General features: G+C 36.5%; 1 protein-coding gene across 3 annotated transcripts in view; it reads left to right on the top strand.

Annotated features, from left to right (window-relative positions):
- The window catches only part of GDAP2 (ganglioside induced differentiation associated protein 2), a 70,848-nt gene extending 58,806 nt beyond the window's left edge, over positions 1-12,042 (top strand). For 2 of the 3 annotated variants that reach the window (XM_037826262.1, XM_037826263.1), the window contains exons 13-14: positions 6,134-6,277; positions 10,243-12,042. In XM_037826262.1, coding sequence (XP_037682190.1) covers positions 6,134-6,277; positions 10,243-10,290 — 192 coding nt within the window. In that variant the 3' untranslated portion in view covers positions 10,291-12,042. The remainder of the gene's footprint in view (positions 1-6,133; positions 6,278-10,242) is intronic. The other variant, XM_037826265.1, reaches the window with a different exon arrangement.
- Positions 12,043-19,657: the final 7,615 nt, after the last annotated feature.

Below are 19,657 nucleotides of genomic sequence, written 5' to 3' on the forward strand. Positions count from 1 at the left end.
GACTGGGAAGAAGGGCATAGGGGACTTTCTGGAGTGATGAAAATGTTACACATATATCTTGAAAGGAGTTTTGGTTACATGGGTGTGTGCATTTGTCAAAACAGCAAAAGTGCACTTAAAATCTGTGCATTTCATTCAATATAACTTTCACAGCAAAGATCTGAAAAAATATTGAACTCTAGTTAAAGATACGAAGGCTAGAGTATTTGGGGAAAGTTTACTGATGTCTGCAGTTTACTTTGAAATGCAGCAAGAAAATAAGATGGCTTCATGGATAGAGGGATGAATAATAGGTACATAGATGATAAAGCCAACATCACACATATGTTAATATTAGTGTGGTTGCCTATACTGGTGTTCACTATAAAATTCTTTCAACTTCAGTGAATGTTTGAAATTTTTTCATAAAAAGTTATAAAACTGAAAAAACTTTTAATTTTTTTTTACCACTGTCACAAATCTGGACTCATCAGAAAACTGTCCCTTTTTGCCAGGCTTATGAAAATATGTAGCCACTGTTTGCTAAGATGTAACTTTAACCCCTCCACCCCCACACTAGAGAGGCAGTAAATAGCTGCCCTCCATGTGACATCATTGGATAGACGTTAACAGAAACTTCTAGAGTTAGAGCCACAAACCTTGGCCATAACGCCATTAAAATTGCTTCAGTTAGGAGGCAGTGCACATGTCAGTGTTGACCCCTGCCTCACACCATGTACAAAAACCAACTCAAAATGAATCAAATGCCTAAATATAAGAGCTAGAACTGTAAAACTCCTAGAAGGAAACATAGGGAAGCATCTCTAGGACCTTCTGTTAGGCAGTGGTTTCAAAGCACAAGCAACAAAAGAAAAAAGTGAATATATGGGACTTCATCAAAATATAAAACTTTTGTGCCTCAAAGGACAAATGAAAGTAAAACAACAACCTATACAATGGGAGAAAATATTTGGAAACCACATATCTGATTAGAGTTTAATATCCAGAATATATGAAGAAATCCTTCAACTAAACAAAAATACAAAACAATTTAAGACTGGGCAAAAGGCTTGAATAGGCATCTCTCCAGAGATATGGTCAAAAAGCATATGAACAGATGTTCAACATCATTAGCTATCAGGAAAATGCAAGTCACAAGCACAATGAGATACCATTTCTTACCCATTAGAATGGCTACAGTTAAAAAAAAATCAGAAAATTACAAGTGTTGGAGAAGATGTGGAAAAGTAGGAACATTCATTGATTGTTGGTGGAAATGTAAAATGGTGCAGCCACAGTGGAAGACAGTTTGATGGTTCCTTAGAAACTTAAGTATAAAACTACTGTATGGCCCAGCAATCCCACTTTAAAGTATATGCCTTGGGTATTTACCCCAAGGAATTGAAAGCAAAGGATTTGAATAGATATTTGTAAATCAGTATTCAAAGTGGCATTATTCACAGTTGCCAAAAGGTGGAAGCAACCCAAGTGTCCATCAGTCTACAAATGGATAAACAAAAGGTGGTATATACGCACAATGGAATACTATTAAGCCACAAAAAGGAGTGAAGTTCTGATGCGTATGACAATATGGATGAACCTTGAAGACATGATGTTCAGTGAAATACGTGAATGTTGTTAAAAGGGGAAATTTTAGGTATGTATGTTACTAGAATAAAATTTAAAAAAAAATCCGTAGAACTGTACAACATGAATAATGAATTCACCCTGAGTTAAACCATGAGCTGTAGTTAATGATACAGTTATAAAAATGTGCTTTCTTCAGTGGTAACAAATGTATCACAGCAATGCAAGGTATTAGTAATAGGGTGGTTTCCGGTTTGCCAATGCTACCAGATTGCAAAACACCAGAAATGGATTGGCTTTTATAAAGGGGGTTTATTTGGGATACAGTTACAGTCTTAAGGCCATAGAGTGTCCGAGGTAATGCATCAACAATTGGTACCTTCACTGGAGGATGGCCAGTGGCTTCCGGAAAACCTCTGTTAGCTGGGAAGGCACAGGGCTGGCATCTGCTCCAAGTTCTGGCTTCAAAATGGCTTTCTCCCAGGATATTCCTCTCTAGGCTGCAGCCCCTCTTTAAAATGTCACTCTCATTTGCTCTCGGGACGTGTGTCCTCTCTTAACTTCTCTGGAGCAACAGTCTGCTTTCAACGGCCGTCTTCAAACTCTGTCGTCTGCAGCTCCTCTCTCAGCTCCTGTGGTTCTTCAAAGTGTCCTTCTTGGCTATAGCAAGCTCGCTTCTCCTGTCTGAGCTTATATAGTGCTCCAGTAAACTAATCAAGGCCCATGCTGAATGGGTAGGGCCACACCTCCATGGAAATTATCCAGTGAAAGGTCTTGCCCACAGTTGAGTGATCACATCTCCATGGAAACATCCAATCAAAAGTCTCCAACCCAATCAACACCAGTACTTTTCCTTCCCACACAAGACTGCATCAAAGATAATGGCATTTGGGGGCACAGAATACATTCAAACTGGCACAGGTGGTATATGGGAACCTTGTATTTTATGCATGATTTTACTGTAAACCTACAACTTCTCTAATAAAAAAAAAATGAGGCAGAGGCTGTAGAACAAATGAGCAAAGTAAAGCCATTACATTGCCTGCCTGTAATTTGGGAGGGGGGAGGTTGGGGGAAATGAGGGAGGATTGAAAGAATAGGACTCATTTGTAATAAAGTAAAAAACTACAAATCAAGTGTTTGTAATTATAAAATAATGAGATGAAATCAAGCGCTAATCAATCAAATCATGCTGTTCTGATTTCTATACCCCTCAGTTCTTTTCTAGACCACTACATCCAAAATGATAATAAACTGACTGTTTATATATAAATCACTATTTTTTTCCTTCTTTGAAACTTACTAATAGAATATGAACTATTAGAATTCTAACAGAATTTAAACCCATTGTTGACTGTAGCTCTTGCAGATTGCTTGAGTGCATGTGTGTGAACAGTTTTATCCTAGTATGTAACCTTTTGTGATCTTATGTTCTTGGCTTTGCATTTGCGAATAATTGGATGACCGAACCTCTAGTATTCAGAAAACATCACCAAGTCCTTTTTCAAATTTTTAGTGTCTTCAGTTTTTTTGTAAACAATAGATATTCAAATATTTTTGAGTAATGCAAGTTTAACTGAATTAACATATACTCATAATTTGTTATAAATAATTGAAACTAAAAATTAAGCTATATAGAACTAAAAAACAAGAGTGAAGACACTGTGCTTGGGTCTCCCTGAACAGAAAACTTTGACTGGATTTTGACTTGGTTTCCACTTCGATATACTTTGAGTAATTTTCTCCTGCTAACACCCAGAGGATTTAAGGAAGTTAATAGGAGAAAGTGAGGCAGAGAAATGTGTTTCTCTTTCAAAGTTAGTATAAAGAACACTGCCTAATCTTTCCCCCACTCATCCTTCACTTTGTCATGACTACCACCACATCACCGTGTCAATATGATGCAACATATTCAAAAGTAATTATATAGAATTATGTAATTGACAGGGACCATAAAAATCATTTATATCGAACATGGTCATTTTTTACAGATGAAGAAACTGAGGCCCAGACTGAAGTAAGTCTATTTTTACTTTAGAATGAAGGAGTATTAGACCATCCCTAATAGTGTTAAATAAGCCCACAAACTCCTGCTCATCCATTTGTAAATTCTTTCAACAAGCAGAGTTCCTTACTTTGTGTCAGATGTTAGTTAGATCCTATGAATATGTCGTTGAATAAGACACAGTCCCTGAGTTGGAGAGTCTAGTCTATTTAGGGAATCAGATAATGCAGAATGTTAATCATGCAATAATATAAATAAACACATTTGGTTAGAGCACCTGGAAGGAAGCTCCTTTTCTGGCTTTTGGCAGAGGTTGGTCAAAGAAATCTTCCTCACTGATGTGAATTCTGATCTGAATTCTTAGGATAATTAACCAAAGAATTGAACAAAAGCATACAGCATGTAAAAAGGCCCTGAAGTGTGAGAGAGTGGCACAAGAATTCCTTAAATAGTCCCTTATAACTCTAATTAGATACCTTTCCCAAGTAGCACAGTTCCTTGCATATAATAGGCATAAACCTCTTTCCTTGGGCATTGCATTTAGGACATTCATTACAGAAATGAATATAAGTAACTGAACTAACTTATCTAGCTCCTCTACTAGAATCCAAGCCTTCTAAGAGAATGGCCATATTCCTGTCATCCTGTATCACCTACAGTCTACAAAATTTAGCATACAGTAGAAAATAGATGTTTAATTCCTTGTACAAATGTATTTCCTAACATATCCTTGAGCTGCTTTTCTGTTCTAACTCTACAGTCCATCTTACTAAGTTTTTTTCTGGAATCTTTATCCCTATGGTCTCATCAAAGCTCTTAGTTCATCAACTACCCTTGTTGCTTTGTAGAGCTCCTAATGTGGAGTTATCACTAATCTAGTTTGTAGAAGTTTGTATCCAATTGGTATATAATAGACTGTTTAAGAAAAATAAAGGTTTAGGTATGTCATTTAGCAGTGTTTAATTTACCTTAAGTTAACTCCCCTGGTTCTAGCAAGGCCAAGTGCCTCCCCTGCCCCTGACCATCTCCCTTCAAATAACTTTGGTGAGATGGGAGAGAAGAGGATACAAAGGGAAATGCTAGTACTTGAGGCCTTATGTCAGTCATTGGTAACACCCAGTTTAGAATAGTGACCAAGGCCATAAATATAAGAATAAAATACGCTTTCTCTTCATTCATTCTTTAACAAATATTTAAGAACTCATAGCTCTGTTTGTAACTTGTAAAACTTTTGACTATAATTTTGTGATTGTCTGCAGGTTCTAGGGAGATTATAGAAATGAATGTAATCAACTGAACTACTAAGAAGTAGAAATAAGTACTATAAATGAGATTTAAACATAAGGTTATATGAAGTCAGTAGAGGGGATAATCTGTTTGGAGCTATAAGGGAGAAATAATGGTGGAGAGCCTGAAAGTTTGGATAGCTCAGTTAGAGATAAGTTTTTTCTGTTATTCCATGCCTTTCTTGCAAGTAGGTATAAGGAAAGCATGTCGTATCACAGGGTTGGAACATGGAGTAGGTTTGGGGCAGTCATCAAAGAATATGATAGGGCTCCAAAAAGAAATTACGATTGGCATCAATGGTAAATGCCCAAAGTGCCATGTATTTGTAATGTACTCCTTTATACATTTGTAATATATTATGCTGATACACTGAAAACATATGCATATGTTACATCTTCTGTAAATGAAATGGGGATAGCATCAATATTGTATTGTGGCTGCCTCTTAGGACTGTTGTGAAGTAGTTGGTAACCATGGACTAACTTATGATTGCCAATGTAGATAGATGAAAAATAATTTGTAAGTCCTAGCTGTTAACTACTTTATGTTGGGCTCATTTGCTATCAAGAATTTCCCCCTTTAGGTTTGAACAAATTTTGCAGTTTAGCTTTTATAGAGGAATTACGTATTGTAAAGTGGAATAAGCAAAGGTGGCTCCACATCTACAGAAAATTCACTTTGACTTTGAGAAGGAGACTGCGTACCATTTGTAAACTTAAAATATATGTTCCAAATATTTGCAAAAAATTTCAATCTCACTTGAGAAAATGAAACAGATTTGTGAGATTTGGAGATATTAGCTGTTTTCAGAGTGCCCATAAATTTGCCAAATAATGCCATGGTTTTCAAACTTGTTGACAACAATCCAGAGTAAGAAACATATTGATCAGGACACAGTATATACATTGGAGCATATATACATAGAACAGGAACAAAAGCTTCGTGAAACAAACCTCACCCTTACTGTGTTCCCAAGTAACTGTTATTCTAGTCTGTTTCTTTCTATATACATATATATGTGTGTTTCTATATACATATATGTGTGTGTGTGTATTTTTTTTTAATAGAATATTCTGTTCATAATTCACTAAGTTAATTGCACAACTCACTGATGGGCTACACCTGCAATTTGAAAAACACTGACTATTACAAGATTCTCCTGGCATCAGTATCTTTTTTGAAATACAGTTTTTATCTGGTATAATTTTTTAAATTGTGTTTATATTTCTAATTCTGGGCACTGGCTTAAATTATTTTTTCTTTTCTATTAATCAGGTATCAACATGGTTTTTCACCACCTTTTCTGTCTCAGGGCTGAAGGACAAAATCCACCATGTGGACAGCCTCCACCAACTGTTTTCTGTCATATCCCCAGAACAGATCGACTTTCCTCCTTTTGTCCTTGAATATGATGCCAGGGTAAGAAGTACCAAGCATTCTCCCTTACCTGTATATAGTACCTTAACTGTTCTGTAGAGCAGTACTTATGAGCACAACATCCTTTCATTGTAAGATATTATTAATGTAAATTTGCATGTTTTAGTAAAGTTGAAAGTGTCATTTAGCATTCTTTTCCTACAATAACTTTAGAAAAAGGCTTTATGCCAAAAGAGAGGGCTTTTTCCCAAGACGTACTTTTTCAATGGGAGATTTTTTTGCATTGGTTTGAAGCCAATCCTTTGATGTATTGTCAGTTTTCTCCCACCCACCTCTGGGACAGATACTTCTGCCTAATTCCCTTGTGATTGAATGGCTTTTCATCTATGTAAACAAAGCCAGAAGAATGTATTGGTGCCCACTTTCAGCATTAGTTATAAATTAGGTAGCTTCTCTTATTATTAGTCATACCCTACTAAAAGTTTCATTTTCCTAAAAGTTTATATAATGTTTTTAAGAATAACAATTAATATTGTTATTACTTGTAGATGAATTTGTGTATTTGTTACTTAAACATTAATCAAAAGAGTATTCTTGAATTTCATCAAAGTTCTATTCTTTGGGCACTGTATCACCATATTAATTAATCTATTCACAGTATCATCATAGTAATTAAAAAGCAAATAAAAACCATACTTGGTCAGAAGCCCATCAAGCATGAAAGAGGTAATATATTTGAAGCTTATGTGAAGTTTGAAATGAAGTTTTCTTCCCTAATTGTTGTGCAACATTATACAGTAAAATTTAAGTCCTGTAACATATTTTTTTCTCTGGCATTCCTCTAATTTCAGCCATAATTTCTGTTCCCCTTTAGGTAAAGAGCAGAGTGTTTGATGTGTTCTAATGGTTAATAAAATGTCATGTTTGGCTGTTTAACAGAGAGGATTTGTAATTGGAGCAGCTGAATCATAGAAACATAATTGAATATATGGGATGGGAAAAAGAACATCAGTTTGTATTTACTGCAGATTGCTGGAGTAGAAAATGGCCTATTTCTTTGAGCTATACATTACTCTTCCTCGTACTTAAAAAATGAATAGCAAGAAATGTGAAAGGCACTAAAAGGTATTTTGATACCAAAAATTTCAAATTATATTTCAAAGCTAGTGTCTGGATTTAGGATTTATTTTCTGAGATAGAAATACATAAGTTGGCTTGTATTGGTTAGAAAATCCAAAGGACTGTTTTTTAAGCCACATACTTTTCTATATATTTAAGGGCTATAAAGCAGGCTTTCATTAAATATCAACTGTAATTCCACTATACTCAAGCTTAGTTTTGGTTCTTTGTTTTGCTTTCTTTGTGTGTGTGTTTTAGCTTTGTTGTTTTTTCATGTATCAAATACAGGCCTAATTGATAAAGTGATTAATCAAAATTAAAATACTCTGTAATCCTAACACTTGACTCATTGAATTGTCTCTCTGTACATGTGCTAGATTGAAATTGAGATTTTAGACTACCTGTATATAAAGGCTAAAGAGAGGAACAAAAATAGGGAAGAAACAAAAGAGGATGTCAGAAGATGATGTGGAAGGGATGGGCAGAGGGCAGATCACTAGATACTGTAGCTTTATATATTATGCTGCAGTACTTTGGTTTAGTAGTCAGTAGAGAGTGTTATACAAGGGAAGACTGTTGTTATATTACTGTTCAGAAAGGTTACTATAGTCACAGCATAGAGAATGATGGGGAAACAGATAAGACTATAGGCAAGCAGACAAGTGAGAGGCTATTCCAGAAGTCTGAAAGAAAAATGAGACTAGAACTAGGACAGTGGCAGTGGTAATGGCAAGGATTTGAAGATTTTAGAGATATTTAGAAACAGTCATTTTAGGAAGTAAAATCCACAGGATTTGATGACTTAAGTATCCATTAGGGATGAAGGGAGAAAAGGAGCTTAAGGGAACTACCAGTTTCTGCTTTGGGAGGCTTGTTGGATGACATTGCCACCATCCCAGAGAAGTTATTTAGGAGCAGAAGCATTGAGGGTGTAGGGGAGGGACAGGTGGTGTGTTCAATTAGATGTGAGGCAGAGGTACCAGTAGGTGGTTGGCTATTACCTTGCAAAGAAACATTTTCCTTTGCTAGGAAGAATTAAAAATCTAATAAGAGAAAAGAATATAGAGTTGATTAATTTTATTATGTTCAATTGTGCCCTGCACATATTAGTTCTTTATGCGGTGGAGGAATGAAGTGGTGTTTGTTGGTAGCAAGTTTCACTGGGCTTTCATTTTTCTGGGACTTATGTAACTTAGAATAGTGACATAAATTTTATAGAATTATAAGGTGCCTTTCAAGGTGATTTTTATTTATCTGAACAGAAGTGATATTGGGACCATTCCAGAAAGAGAGTTAGTAAGTATTCTTCCATATATATAGTCAAAGGAGAATACATAATTTTGCCTGGTAACAGCTCTTCAAACTTATATGTTTGTTTCCAGATAGAAAATACTAGCTCAGCTTTCTGTTTTGTAGCACTAAGTGTTAGACTTACCCTTCTTAGTTTACCACAATTTTAATGTGGATGTGAGAAACCAGAAAAGATGGTAGTGGGATGGAGTAACAAAATCTTAAAGATGAATCACTTCTTTTCAGTTGAACCTCAGAATAGATTTACTTCTTCAGGCCATGTTTCTCTAAGCATTGTTTTCATGCATATTGAGGATGCAGGATTGGTTAGTGAAACAGTTCTTGATTAGGAATTCTAAAATTTTTTTTAAAAAATGCTTTCATTAATTTTTTTAAAGTTTTCAAAAACATAGCCAATCCTAGACTCTGTCCCTACCCAAGTTTAAAACAATAACATTTTTCTGATACCTAATCAGGTTTATAATCAGAAAATAAGTTTTTCTAGATGTCCTCTTGTTTTCTTGATTATTGCCCCAGTATCAATTCCTGCTCCAGTGCATCTGCTCTGAGGAATGGCATAACTCTTGATTCATTTAGTCATTCAGAATAACATTTCATGCCTACAATGTTCAAGAACAGGTAAAGGTTGAATGCTTCATAATAACTTTAACATAAATCTACCATAAAGCAATGCTATGTTCATCCTACCCCTCATTCTCCATTCCTAAGCATTTTGTGTTCATGGTTTACTGGAAAAAAAAACAAGTTTTTGTCAAAGAAATACTTTCCTTAATACCAAGAAGCCAATCTTAAGTCTTGTAAATCTAATCTAGGGACCTTCTGCCATAAAGTTAACTGTCCTGATTTTTATTAAGTTAAAATTAGCCAAAATTAGGGCAAAAAAGTCCCCCTTAAACTGATTTGTTGCTTTCTACACTTGACATTAAAGTTCTGGCATTTAATTCTCCATCTTGATCTAGAACTAAATGCCCTAAGAACTATAACTGTTACAAGCCTTGCCATTCAGGCAGGTCATGGGAAGAGTCATTCCTGCCAAAACAGTTACAGTTTTTCTATTCCTCCATGATAATTTGTTTTCTTTTATAAACAAATTAAGATTAAGTACACAGTAAGACAGCATGGTCTCACAAAACAGAATCTGGGTGTTAAAATTCTAATAGACTTGGATTCAAATTCAGGCCCTGCTGGTTACTAGCTAGGTGCCTTTGGTGAATTATGCAATTGTGTGATCCTCAGTTTCCTCATCAGTATAATGAGAGTGATACCGACTTCATGGCATTATGTGAGGATTTAAAGGGATAATGAAAGAAAAGTGCCTACAAAGTGACTGGCGTATAGAATAATCAGTAAATGGTATTATAATTTCAAAATATCATGCTTTTGGCCTCTGCCTATTTTAACACCAATTCTGACTGATTCCAGTGAAACTACGCTACTGGCTGAGGGCCTACTGAGTGTCAGGCATGTGCTAGACGTTTTATACTTGCTGTCTCGTTAACTTTAAATCCCTTTCTTTAACATTCCCAGTTAAATTGGTCTTTGTCACTTAATGTTCTTGTCTTTTTTCCTTTCCACAGGAAAACGGGCCTTACTATACATCTTATCCTCCATCACCAGATTTATGACCTGCCATCTTTTAGTGCCGCTGATTGCCACTTTGTCCATGACTCTCTACCTATTGACGTAATATTCATTTTTGCTGTACAGATCCAGAGAGTCTTTTTTTTCCCACCTCTCTGGTATTTTTTTATTGACTGTATATTTTCTTGCACATAAGCAATCTAAAATGGTAGGCCATTCTGAACTGCACTTATTTTAAATTTGTATATTTGTATCAAAGGGAAATGCTGATTTTTAGAGGGTTGTTAATAGAAATTGGGGAGCAACTTTTGAGCATCTTCAGTTTCTTGAAAGGACACTCATTCTCCATTAGACAAGCTACCGATATTATTCACATCATCTCCTTAACATGCACGCTCCTTTTGTGTACTGAATGTTTCTCAAAATGTATAGAACTAGTATGTGCTGACTGGATGCATTGTTTGCTTCAAATCCTGGCAATAATACCACTCTCATTTTTATTACAGATAATTTGGTTACAATAGTAGAGAATTGTCTGGAACCAAGAATATGGAAATGTTTCTGGCTGAGCAAAAAATATCAAAATCATTAGTAAAATACAGGATTTGGAATGTTACTGCACCAGTCTTAGTTCTTTGTATTGTGTGATTTGTGAAGATTGCCACTGTTTTGGTCTCAACAGTGGAGGAAGGAAGGCTGTATCTTCAGCCTTTTTTCTGTAATCATGGGCTATTTGATCTGCTTATTCAAAAGGAAAGGACTGCCCGTACTAATGCTGTTAAATGAATAAACATCTCCCAAGGCTCCATCAGGGAGCCTTTAAGGAGTGTGCTGTCCTTCCAAAGTCATGAATGATTTTGTTTGTAGTAGCTGTCAGTGTAGCTACCTTTAAGAGAATTTTGTAGCAGTCTCCTGAGTTGCCTATGTCAATATGAAGGAAGTGTTTTGCACTGAACAAATCCAGGGACCTGACCATTGGCTTTTTATCCAGTCCATTTTTCCCCCTCAGGCTCTCTTTGTGCCTTAGTTTGCTTATGAGTAAAAATTAGAGTTATGCTACCTGCTTCACAGAGGTGTATCACAAGAGTAGCGTTTAGAAAGGGTTTTGATGTCTTTGGATTAAAAATGTGAGGTGTCTTCAGTTAGTTTTTAAATGGAAATAAATATAACACGAGGGAGTGCTACAAGGCACTCCCTTGTCCTTGGCACTTTTGGATGATTCTGCTTTCTTTGGGACAACAGTTGTTAATACAAAATCCCTATCATGAGGAAGGACCTCCTCCTTGCCTTGTCCAGAATTTCTTCTCGCTGACTCCTCCCCCAACACTACACTGTAATAGGAGGCATCTGTTAGCCACTTTAAACATTTCTTCTTAATTAAGGTCAAACCATTATCATTTCCATCTGAGTGTCTTCATATTCCTTTTGATTCCCACATACACACATGCACACAAAACACACCACATCTCCCACACCCCATCATGAACATTGGCAGTTGAGAAAAAAACGTGCAGCCCTTCTGTTGTAATGTGCTTCTACGGGTTCCATACCCCTGTGCCCCAATTAATTCCTCATTGAGGGAAAAGAAGCGTACAATATTGTGAGTGGGAAATCCCCCAGTAGTTCAGTTAATTTCAGCCTTTATTTTCCCATATAAACAAGAATAGGCTTTACATTTCTCAGATAAATATATATATTTTTTTTTTCTGGTGTTGGAACCATTTACTTTGGTAGAATTCCCCTGTGAAGCCATCTGGCCCTGGGCATTTATTTGTGGGAAGATTTTTGATGACTGATTGGATCTCTTTGCTTGTGATGGGTTGGTTGAGGTCTTCTATTTCTTCTCTGGTCAGTCTAGGTTGTTCATATGTTTCCAGGAAATTGTCCATTTCCTCTACATTCTCCAGTTTGTTGCCATACAGTTGTTCATAGTATCCTCTTATAATTGTTTTAATTTCTTCAGGATCTGCAGTTATGTCACCTTTTTCATTCATTATTTTGTTTATATGGGTCTTCTCTCTTTTTGATTTTGTCAGTCTAGCTAGGGGCTTGTCAATCTTGTTGATCTTCTCAAAGAACCAAACGTGATATTTATCCTCTCTATTGTTTTTTTGTTCTCTATGTCATTTATTTCTGCTTTAATCCTTGTTATTTCTTTTCTTCTACTTGGTTTAGGATTGGTTTGCTGTTCATTTTCTAGCTTCTTCAGTTGATCCATTAGTTCTTTGATTTTGGCTCTTTCTTCCTTTTTAATATATGCGTTTAGTGCTATAAATTTCCCCCTGAGCACTGCTTTTGCTGCATCCCATAGGTTTTGGTATGTTGTGTTCTCATTTTCATTCGTCTCTATATATTTAGCAATTTCTCTTGCTATTTCTTCTTTAACCCACTGATTGTTTAGGAGTGTGTTGTTTAACCTCCAGGTATTTGTGAATTTTCTAAGTTTCTGATGGTTATTGACTTCTAATTGTATTCCATTGTGGTCAGAGAATGTGCTTTGAATAATTTCAATCTTTTTAAATTTATTGAGGCTTGTTTTATGTCCCAGCATATGATCTATTCTGGAGAAAGTTCCATGAGCACTAGAAAAGTATGTGTATCCTGGTGATTTGGGATGTAATGTCCTGTATACGTCTGTTAAATCTAATTCATTTATCAGATTGTTTAGGTTTTCAATTTCCTTATTGGTCTTCTGTCTGGTTGATCTATCTATAGGAGAGAGTGATGTGTTGAAGTCTCCCACAATTATTGTGGAAACATCAATTGCTTCCTTTAGTTTTGCCAGTGTTTCTCTCATGTATTTTGTGGCACCTTGATTGGGTACATAGACATTTACGATTGTTATTTCTTCTTGCTGAATTGCCCCTTTTATTAGTATGTAGTGGCCTTCTTTGTCTCTCAAAACATCCCTGCATTTGAAGTCTATTTTATCTGAGATTAATATTGCTACACCTGCTTTCTTTTGGCTGTAGCTTGCATGAAATATTTTTTTCCATCCTTTCACTTTCAGTTTCTTTGTGTCCCTGTGTCTAAGATGAGTCTCTTGTATGCAACATATTGATGGTTCATTTTTTTTGATCCATTCTGCGAATCTATATCTTTTAATTGGGGAGTTTAATCCATTTATATTCAACGTTATAACCGTGAAGGCATTTCTTGAATCAGCCATCTTATCCTTTGGTTTATGTTTGCCATATTTTTCCCCTTTCTCTATTAATATCCTTTATTGTACCCATACTGAATCTCTTTAGTACTGAACCTTTGTCCAAGTCTCTCTGTCCTTTCTTTGTTTCTCTGTCTGTAGGGCTCCCTTTAGTATCTCCAGTAGGGCAGGTCTCTTGTTAGCAAATTCTCTCAGCATTTGTTTGTCTGTGAAAAATTTAAGCTCTCCCTCAAATTTGAAGGAGAGCTTTGCTGGATAAAGTATTCTTGGCTGGAAATTTTTCTCACTCAGAATTTTAAATATATCGTGCCACTGCCTTCTTGCCTCCATGGTGGCTGCTGAGTAGTCACTAATTAGTCTTATGCTGTTTCCTTTGTATGTGGTGAATTGCTTTTCTCTTGCTGCTTTCAGAACTTGCTCCTTCTCTTCTGTGTTTGACAGTGTGATCAGTATATGTCTCGGAGTGGGTTTATTTGGATTTATTCTATTTGGAGTTCGCTGAGCATTTATGATTTGTGTATTTATGTTGTTTAGAAGATTTGGGAAGTTTTCCCCAACAATTTCTTTGAATACTCTTCCTAGACCTTTACCCTTTTCTTCCCCTTCTGGGACACCAATGAGTCTTATATTTGGACGTTTCATATTATCTATCATATCCCTGAGGTCCATTTCGATTTTTTCAATTTTTTTCCCCATTCTTTCTTTTATGCTTTCATTTTCCATTCTGTCATCTTCGAGGTCACTGATTCGTTGTTCAACTTCCTCTAGTCTTGTACTATGAGTGTCCAGAATCTTTTTAATTTGGTCAACAGTTTCTTTAATTTCCATAAGATCATCCATTTTTTTATTTAGTCTTGCAATGTCTTCTTTATGCTCTTCTAGAGTCTTCTTGATTTCCTTCATATCCCGTACTATGGTCTCATTGTTCATCTTTAGTTCTTTGAGTAGCTGCTCTAGGTGCTGTGTCTCTTCTGGTCTTTTGATTTGGGTGCTTGGGCTTGGGTTATCCATATCGTCTGGTTTTTTCATATGCTTTATAATTTTCTGTTGTTTTTGGCCTCGTGGCATTTGCTGAACTTGATAGGGTTCTTTTAGGGTTTGTAGACCTATTGAAGTCCTTATCTCTAATTTATCAGATCTACAGCTTCGTGGAGTACACTTTCTCTAACTAACCAGCAGGTGGCGTCCACGAGCCACCTGTTCTCCACAAGCCAGTTCTCCCCTGCTTAGCCTTTTTGGTGAGTGGGGGGAGTGAGTCTTGTGGGGCTCAATTGGTGTACCAAGCTTGCGTATGTAGTTGGTGTTGCCTGCCCTGTATGTGGGGCGTGTTTCTGGGCAGTCGGGGAGGGGGGGTGGCCCTAACAATCAAATCTCCCTGATGATCCTAGAGTTTTAAAGCTGCTGCAATAGTCTAATCCTTCAGTTCAGTCCTGCCACAGTTTGTCTCTGCCACTGACCCACAAGTCTTTGGTATTGGCGTATGGCTCCTGAGACTTGCAAGTGGGCCCCTCTTCCAGGCTGTGCACCCCAGGTCCTCTGTTGAGGGATGACTGTGCTATGTCACAGGTGAGTGCCGTCCCCCCAGGGCAGTTTTGGGCTGCTGGGCTGTGTAGGGAGGCTCCCAGTCTGCTCAAATGATGGCTGAATGGGGCTTTGTTAATTCACACTGCTCCACCTTCCCAACTCTGGGACAATCAGCTGAGGGTGCAGGGAAGGCTAATGTCCACGCCCAGTTTTGTGGTGTGTGCCTGTTATTTGAAGCACTTCCATCACACTGGGTTGTCTGGGGCAGCTCTGGGCTATGGGGCTGGCGATGGGCAGGAGTGTTTCCTGTCCACCAGGATGGTGGCTGTGAGCAGACACCCCCCTTTTCTTGGGAAGTTGTGGTGTTTAGTGAATGTTCTCAGCCACTGGATTATTGCCTTTTGTCTCAGAGCTCTCTTAGTTCTGCTCTTGACTTGACGTGCCCAAATTGCAATTCTTTGAAGCTTTCTGTATTGGGCTTCTTAGAGTAATTGTTTTAGAAAAAGAAAAAAGGATTTAAAAAAAAAAAAAAAAAAAAAAAGTTCCTTCCTCAGAGATCTAATGGGTTATTGAAATGCTAATAGACAAAGCAACCAGGGCCATTAAGGAAAGGTCCACAGGGCAGAGAGATCAGCTTTTCTTCGGGATTTGCATATGCGCCTCAAGGCCTGAGCTCCGCCCTTCCCCTTTCTGTGTTCACCAGAACTCCAAAAATCCTCTGCTTTTATTTTGGAGTTTTTCGCGTTATTTTTTTTTTCTATGCCTGTCTCCTCTCTGCTGGGCTGGCAGCTCTCAGATTCTCTGGTGTCTGGTCTCAGTCTATCTATGGTTGGAGTATGAATCAGTAGAATGAGTTTCCGAGAAGGGCTACCACTGCAGTTCTCCCTTCTCCTTCCCGGAGCTGGCAGCCCCTCCTCCCACGGGACTGAGCCTGGCAGGGAGGGGCGCGGGTCCCCTGGCCGCAAAAACTTTCAGATTTCGCTGATCTCGGCAGTTCGACATTTTCGTGAGTGTTGTATGAAGTATGCCCAAAGTCAGATTGCTCTGTGGTGTCCAGTCCACGCAGTTCCTGGCTTTTTACCTACTTTCCTGGAGGAGTAACTAAAACTTACAGCTCACCAGTCTGCCATCTTGCCCCGCCTCTCTAGATTTATCTTTTCATTTACTCATTTTGCTAAGTTTTGAATATAAGGAGTTAAACTAGAAAGCCCTCTTTCCTTAGGAAGTTTCTAAGTCTTCGGAACCATTTACTTTGTGTCAAAAATTAAAATCACTTGTTCCTTATATTTGCTTAAATTTTAAGATCTTCTAGTTATGTTGTGTAGATCAACAGATCCAGGCAATAAGTCAAATGCCAGGTGTTACACTTCCTCTCAAACAGTACTCAAATAATCCCTGAGCCGTGACCCTTAAAAACTTGAAAATTAGCCTTCATCCTCTCCAGTCAATTGTTAAATCATATTTGAGGTATCTTTTTCACTAAGTATAGAACTAGTTCATGCTTTTGTAGTTGTCTGAAGTATATGTGGTGAAGTTGTTTTAACTTCCTAGGAGGGGAAATTGGAACACATTGGAGAAAAAAGGAGTGACTGGGTGGAAATGACCGCTAGCATATGATACTAATTCAGAACACCACCAAATTCTTGACTTAATTAAACTTTGGTCATGCCAAATGCTAGTTGAATTGCTTAATGAATATTAAGTTCATTATTTAAGTAACTCATGCAAGGCATAATATGATTTTTAAAATAATACATTTTTTTCTTCAGCATATATTTAGATTCTTTTTAATTGATCTATATCCAAGATTCTTGATAATGAAAATTACCTCTAGTAAAAAGCTCAGTGTTTATTATACTTTAAGACTTGGACACCAACTGGTTCATATTTTAAAGGTTTTATTTCCTTTATAAATATTTTATTTCATTGGCTAATGCTCTATTGTATTTCCATTTTCAAAGGAATCCATCTAAAGTATTTTGAGAGTAATTAACAGGGGTTTCAGATTACTTTTGGTACAAAAATGGATGTAGATTTTTTTATCAAATTCCTGAAGTCTAAATGGAATAAAATATCTCCTTTTCCTGGGGTGGGATGAGGATAATCACTCTAGTAGAAAAATACAGCTTCCCATTTCTGTCTCTTTTCTATTTGCTTAGATATTATTTAATGAATTCGTACTGTAAATAATGATTTCGTCTTTTCTTTGTAACAATTAATAGGAAAGTGACAAAATGTAATATTAAGGATAAACTAAGTATCACTCCATGTGTTTCCCCGATACACTGTCTATGTATGTATGTATATAGAGTTTAAATTGCTTAATATATGAACAGAAATTATTAGATTTTGAAGTACTGAACAGACAAGAATTATATGGTTCTAGGAACAATGGAATGGTTGTATTAAGGACCAAAAGAACTATAAGCCAACCTGTAACTGCCTGTAAAATTGGAGTTCCATATTGTACTTCACTTATGTTACAGTCATCATACTCAGTATGCACTAAAGTGTTTGAGCTTTTCTGGCACTAATGCAGTCTAATGGCATATGGACTCTTGCTTTGCAATTGCCTGAGACCATGAAGGATAAAGGAAGGTTCTACCTATGATCTAGCTTATATCATAATCCCAGAGATGATAAGGATTGCTTGTTAGCCCTAACCATTCAGACATATACATGCATGCATATGTGTGTATGTATGTATGTGTACATACATCTATACATATGTGTATATTAACGCACACATACATACATACATACATGCATACACCCACCCACAATAATCTGCTTTATTTTACATTCCTTGAGAGTTTGATTCTTATGGCCCATATGTAAAGAACACAGAGCAATAAATAACACCGTTCAAGCTTATTTCTTACTGAAATACCCCTTGGACAAATGGTATCAAGGTCATTTAGATATTGTGGCTTCTTGGATATTAGTTATTAACTTTGTTTCTGTGCTTTTGAGAACAGCATCCATGAATCTTTTTAAGGACAGCATGACTTAAACATGTAAAGCTACTGGGTTCAAGAAAAGTATAGCCATTCTCTAGGTGAATTACATTAACAAAATTATAACACTGAATATTATCTAATTTTTTATTGAACAGTTAAAACCAATACATTTCATGCACACAATCACACAATTCTCTCTGTAATACATTTTGTGAGTGTAGGCATGCAGTCAGCATAATTGAGCCAGGACTTGTCAGACCAGATCTTGTGGCCTAAAATATTTAAGTAAGAACTTAGCATATGTAAATAATTTTAATTGCCACTAGGCAAAGGAGACTGAAGAATGTTTTAATTGGCATGATTTTAAATTGTGTTTTTTCAAAATTCAGAAAGCTTTTATGAATGCTTTGCATTTAAAAATACATTTTGGTTTTTTTGAATTGCAAGTTAGATTTCTTTTAAAGAGAGTTCCATGCTACACAAATAGGAACTATGAAGAACCAAAAGTAAAATGGTAATTTTTGTATTGATCCCCAGGTAGGACATTCTTTTTTGACCATTTACATCATTCCTTTTTCTAATCACCAAAGTTTAACCTAAAACATAGTACAAAATGCAGTTGATTTTTCTGCCAACATTCTCTGCAAAGGCCTAGTCTTGTGCTTCTCAAACTTAATGTGCGCACATTAAATCTCTGGAGATATTGTTAAAATACAGATTCTCATTGAGTAGGTCTGGGGTGTGGTCCAGGATTCTGTTTCTAACAAGCCGTTAGGTGATATCAATACTCCTGGTCCCCATTCCACACTTAAACTAAATATAGTGTCCATATTTTCCCTGTTTGGGGGAAGAGAGTTAGAACTATCACTCCTTCTGTAGACCGAGTGCTCTCACATTCATTATCACCTTTAATCCTTTTGCAAGTATTGTGAGGCTTGTGATAATAGAGGTTAAGTGACCTGCTGACAACCACACACACAGATAGTACAGCATACAGCACATACAGCAGTGTTTCTCAAACTTGAGTAATACAGACCCCAACCTTTTTTTTCCTCTAACTTTTTTTAATAAGGGAAAATTCTCTTAACTCCTCAGATTTACTTCAGTTGTGTTTATTACAATGTTACCTAAATATATATAAACATAAAATCAGGTATACGAGCTTATCGCTTATACTCAAGTATAAAACCAAAACAAGTTTACAGATTAGACACAAACAAAACTATTATAAAATTTAAAATAGCATTGATTCAACATGATGGATGATGATGTTTTGCCAAAACTGAATCATCACTTGCAATGTGATCATGGTACTGAGAACTGTTGTACAGGTTCTTTTGAGTTTAGCATGCATGTGGTATCGTGCACTGTGTAACTCAGTTCGCCCACTAGTTTTCTCTGTTCAGACAAGTACTTTATTTGTTCAACACATAGAAATTTTATTTGGTCTTTATTTAGCATTTTTGTATCATTTCCCTATTAAGTCTGCCTCTGTTCTCCATAAACTTTCTGCAACTAAAGCATAACAGAGCTTTAACATGGAAGTAGATAGAAATGCAAACATGGGCAGTGAAATTTTCTGGCAATATTTGATATTGGGGCAGTTATCCAGATAATTCAGAACTTGATTGTAATAAACTATTTTAAATTTTTTCATCAGTGTGAAAAGTGTTCAATTCTCACGGAAAACTCATGAACCCTCTCCCCCACGCCACCCTCCAAACACATACACTCCACTACTAGGGTTGTTATGAACCCCCATTT

This window comes from Choloepus didactylus, chromosome 2 (genome assembly GCF_015220235.1).
Source record: "Choloepus didactylus isolate mChoDid1 chromosome 2, mChoDid1.pri, whole genome shotgun sequence".
NCBI lineage: Eukaryota > Metazoa > Chordata > Mammalia > Pilosa > Megalonychidae > Choloepus > Choloepus didactylus.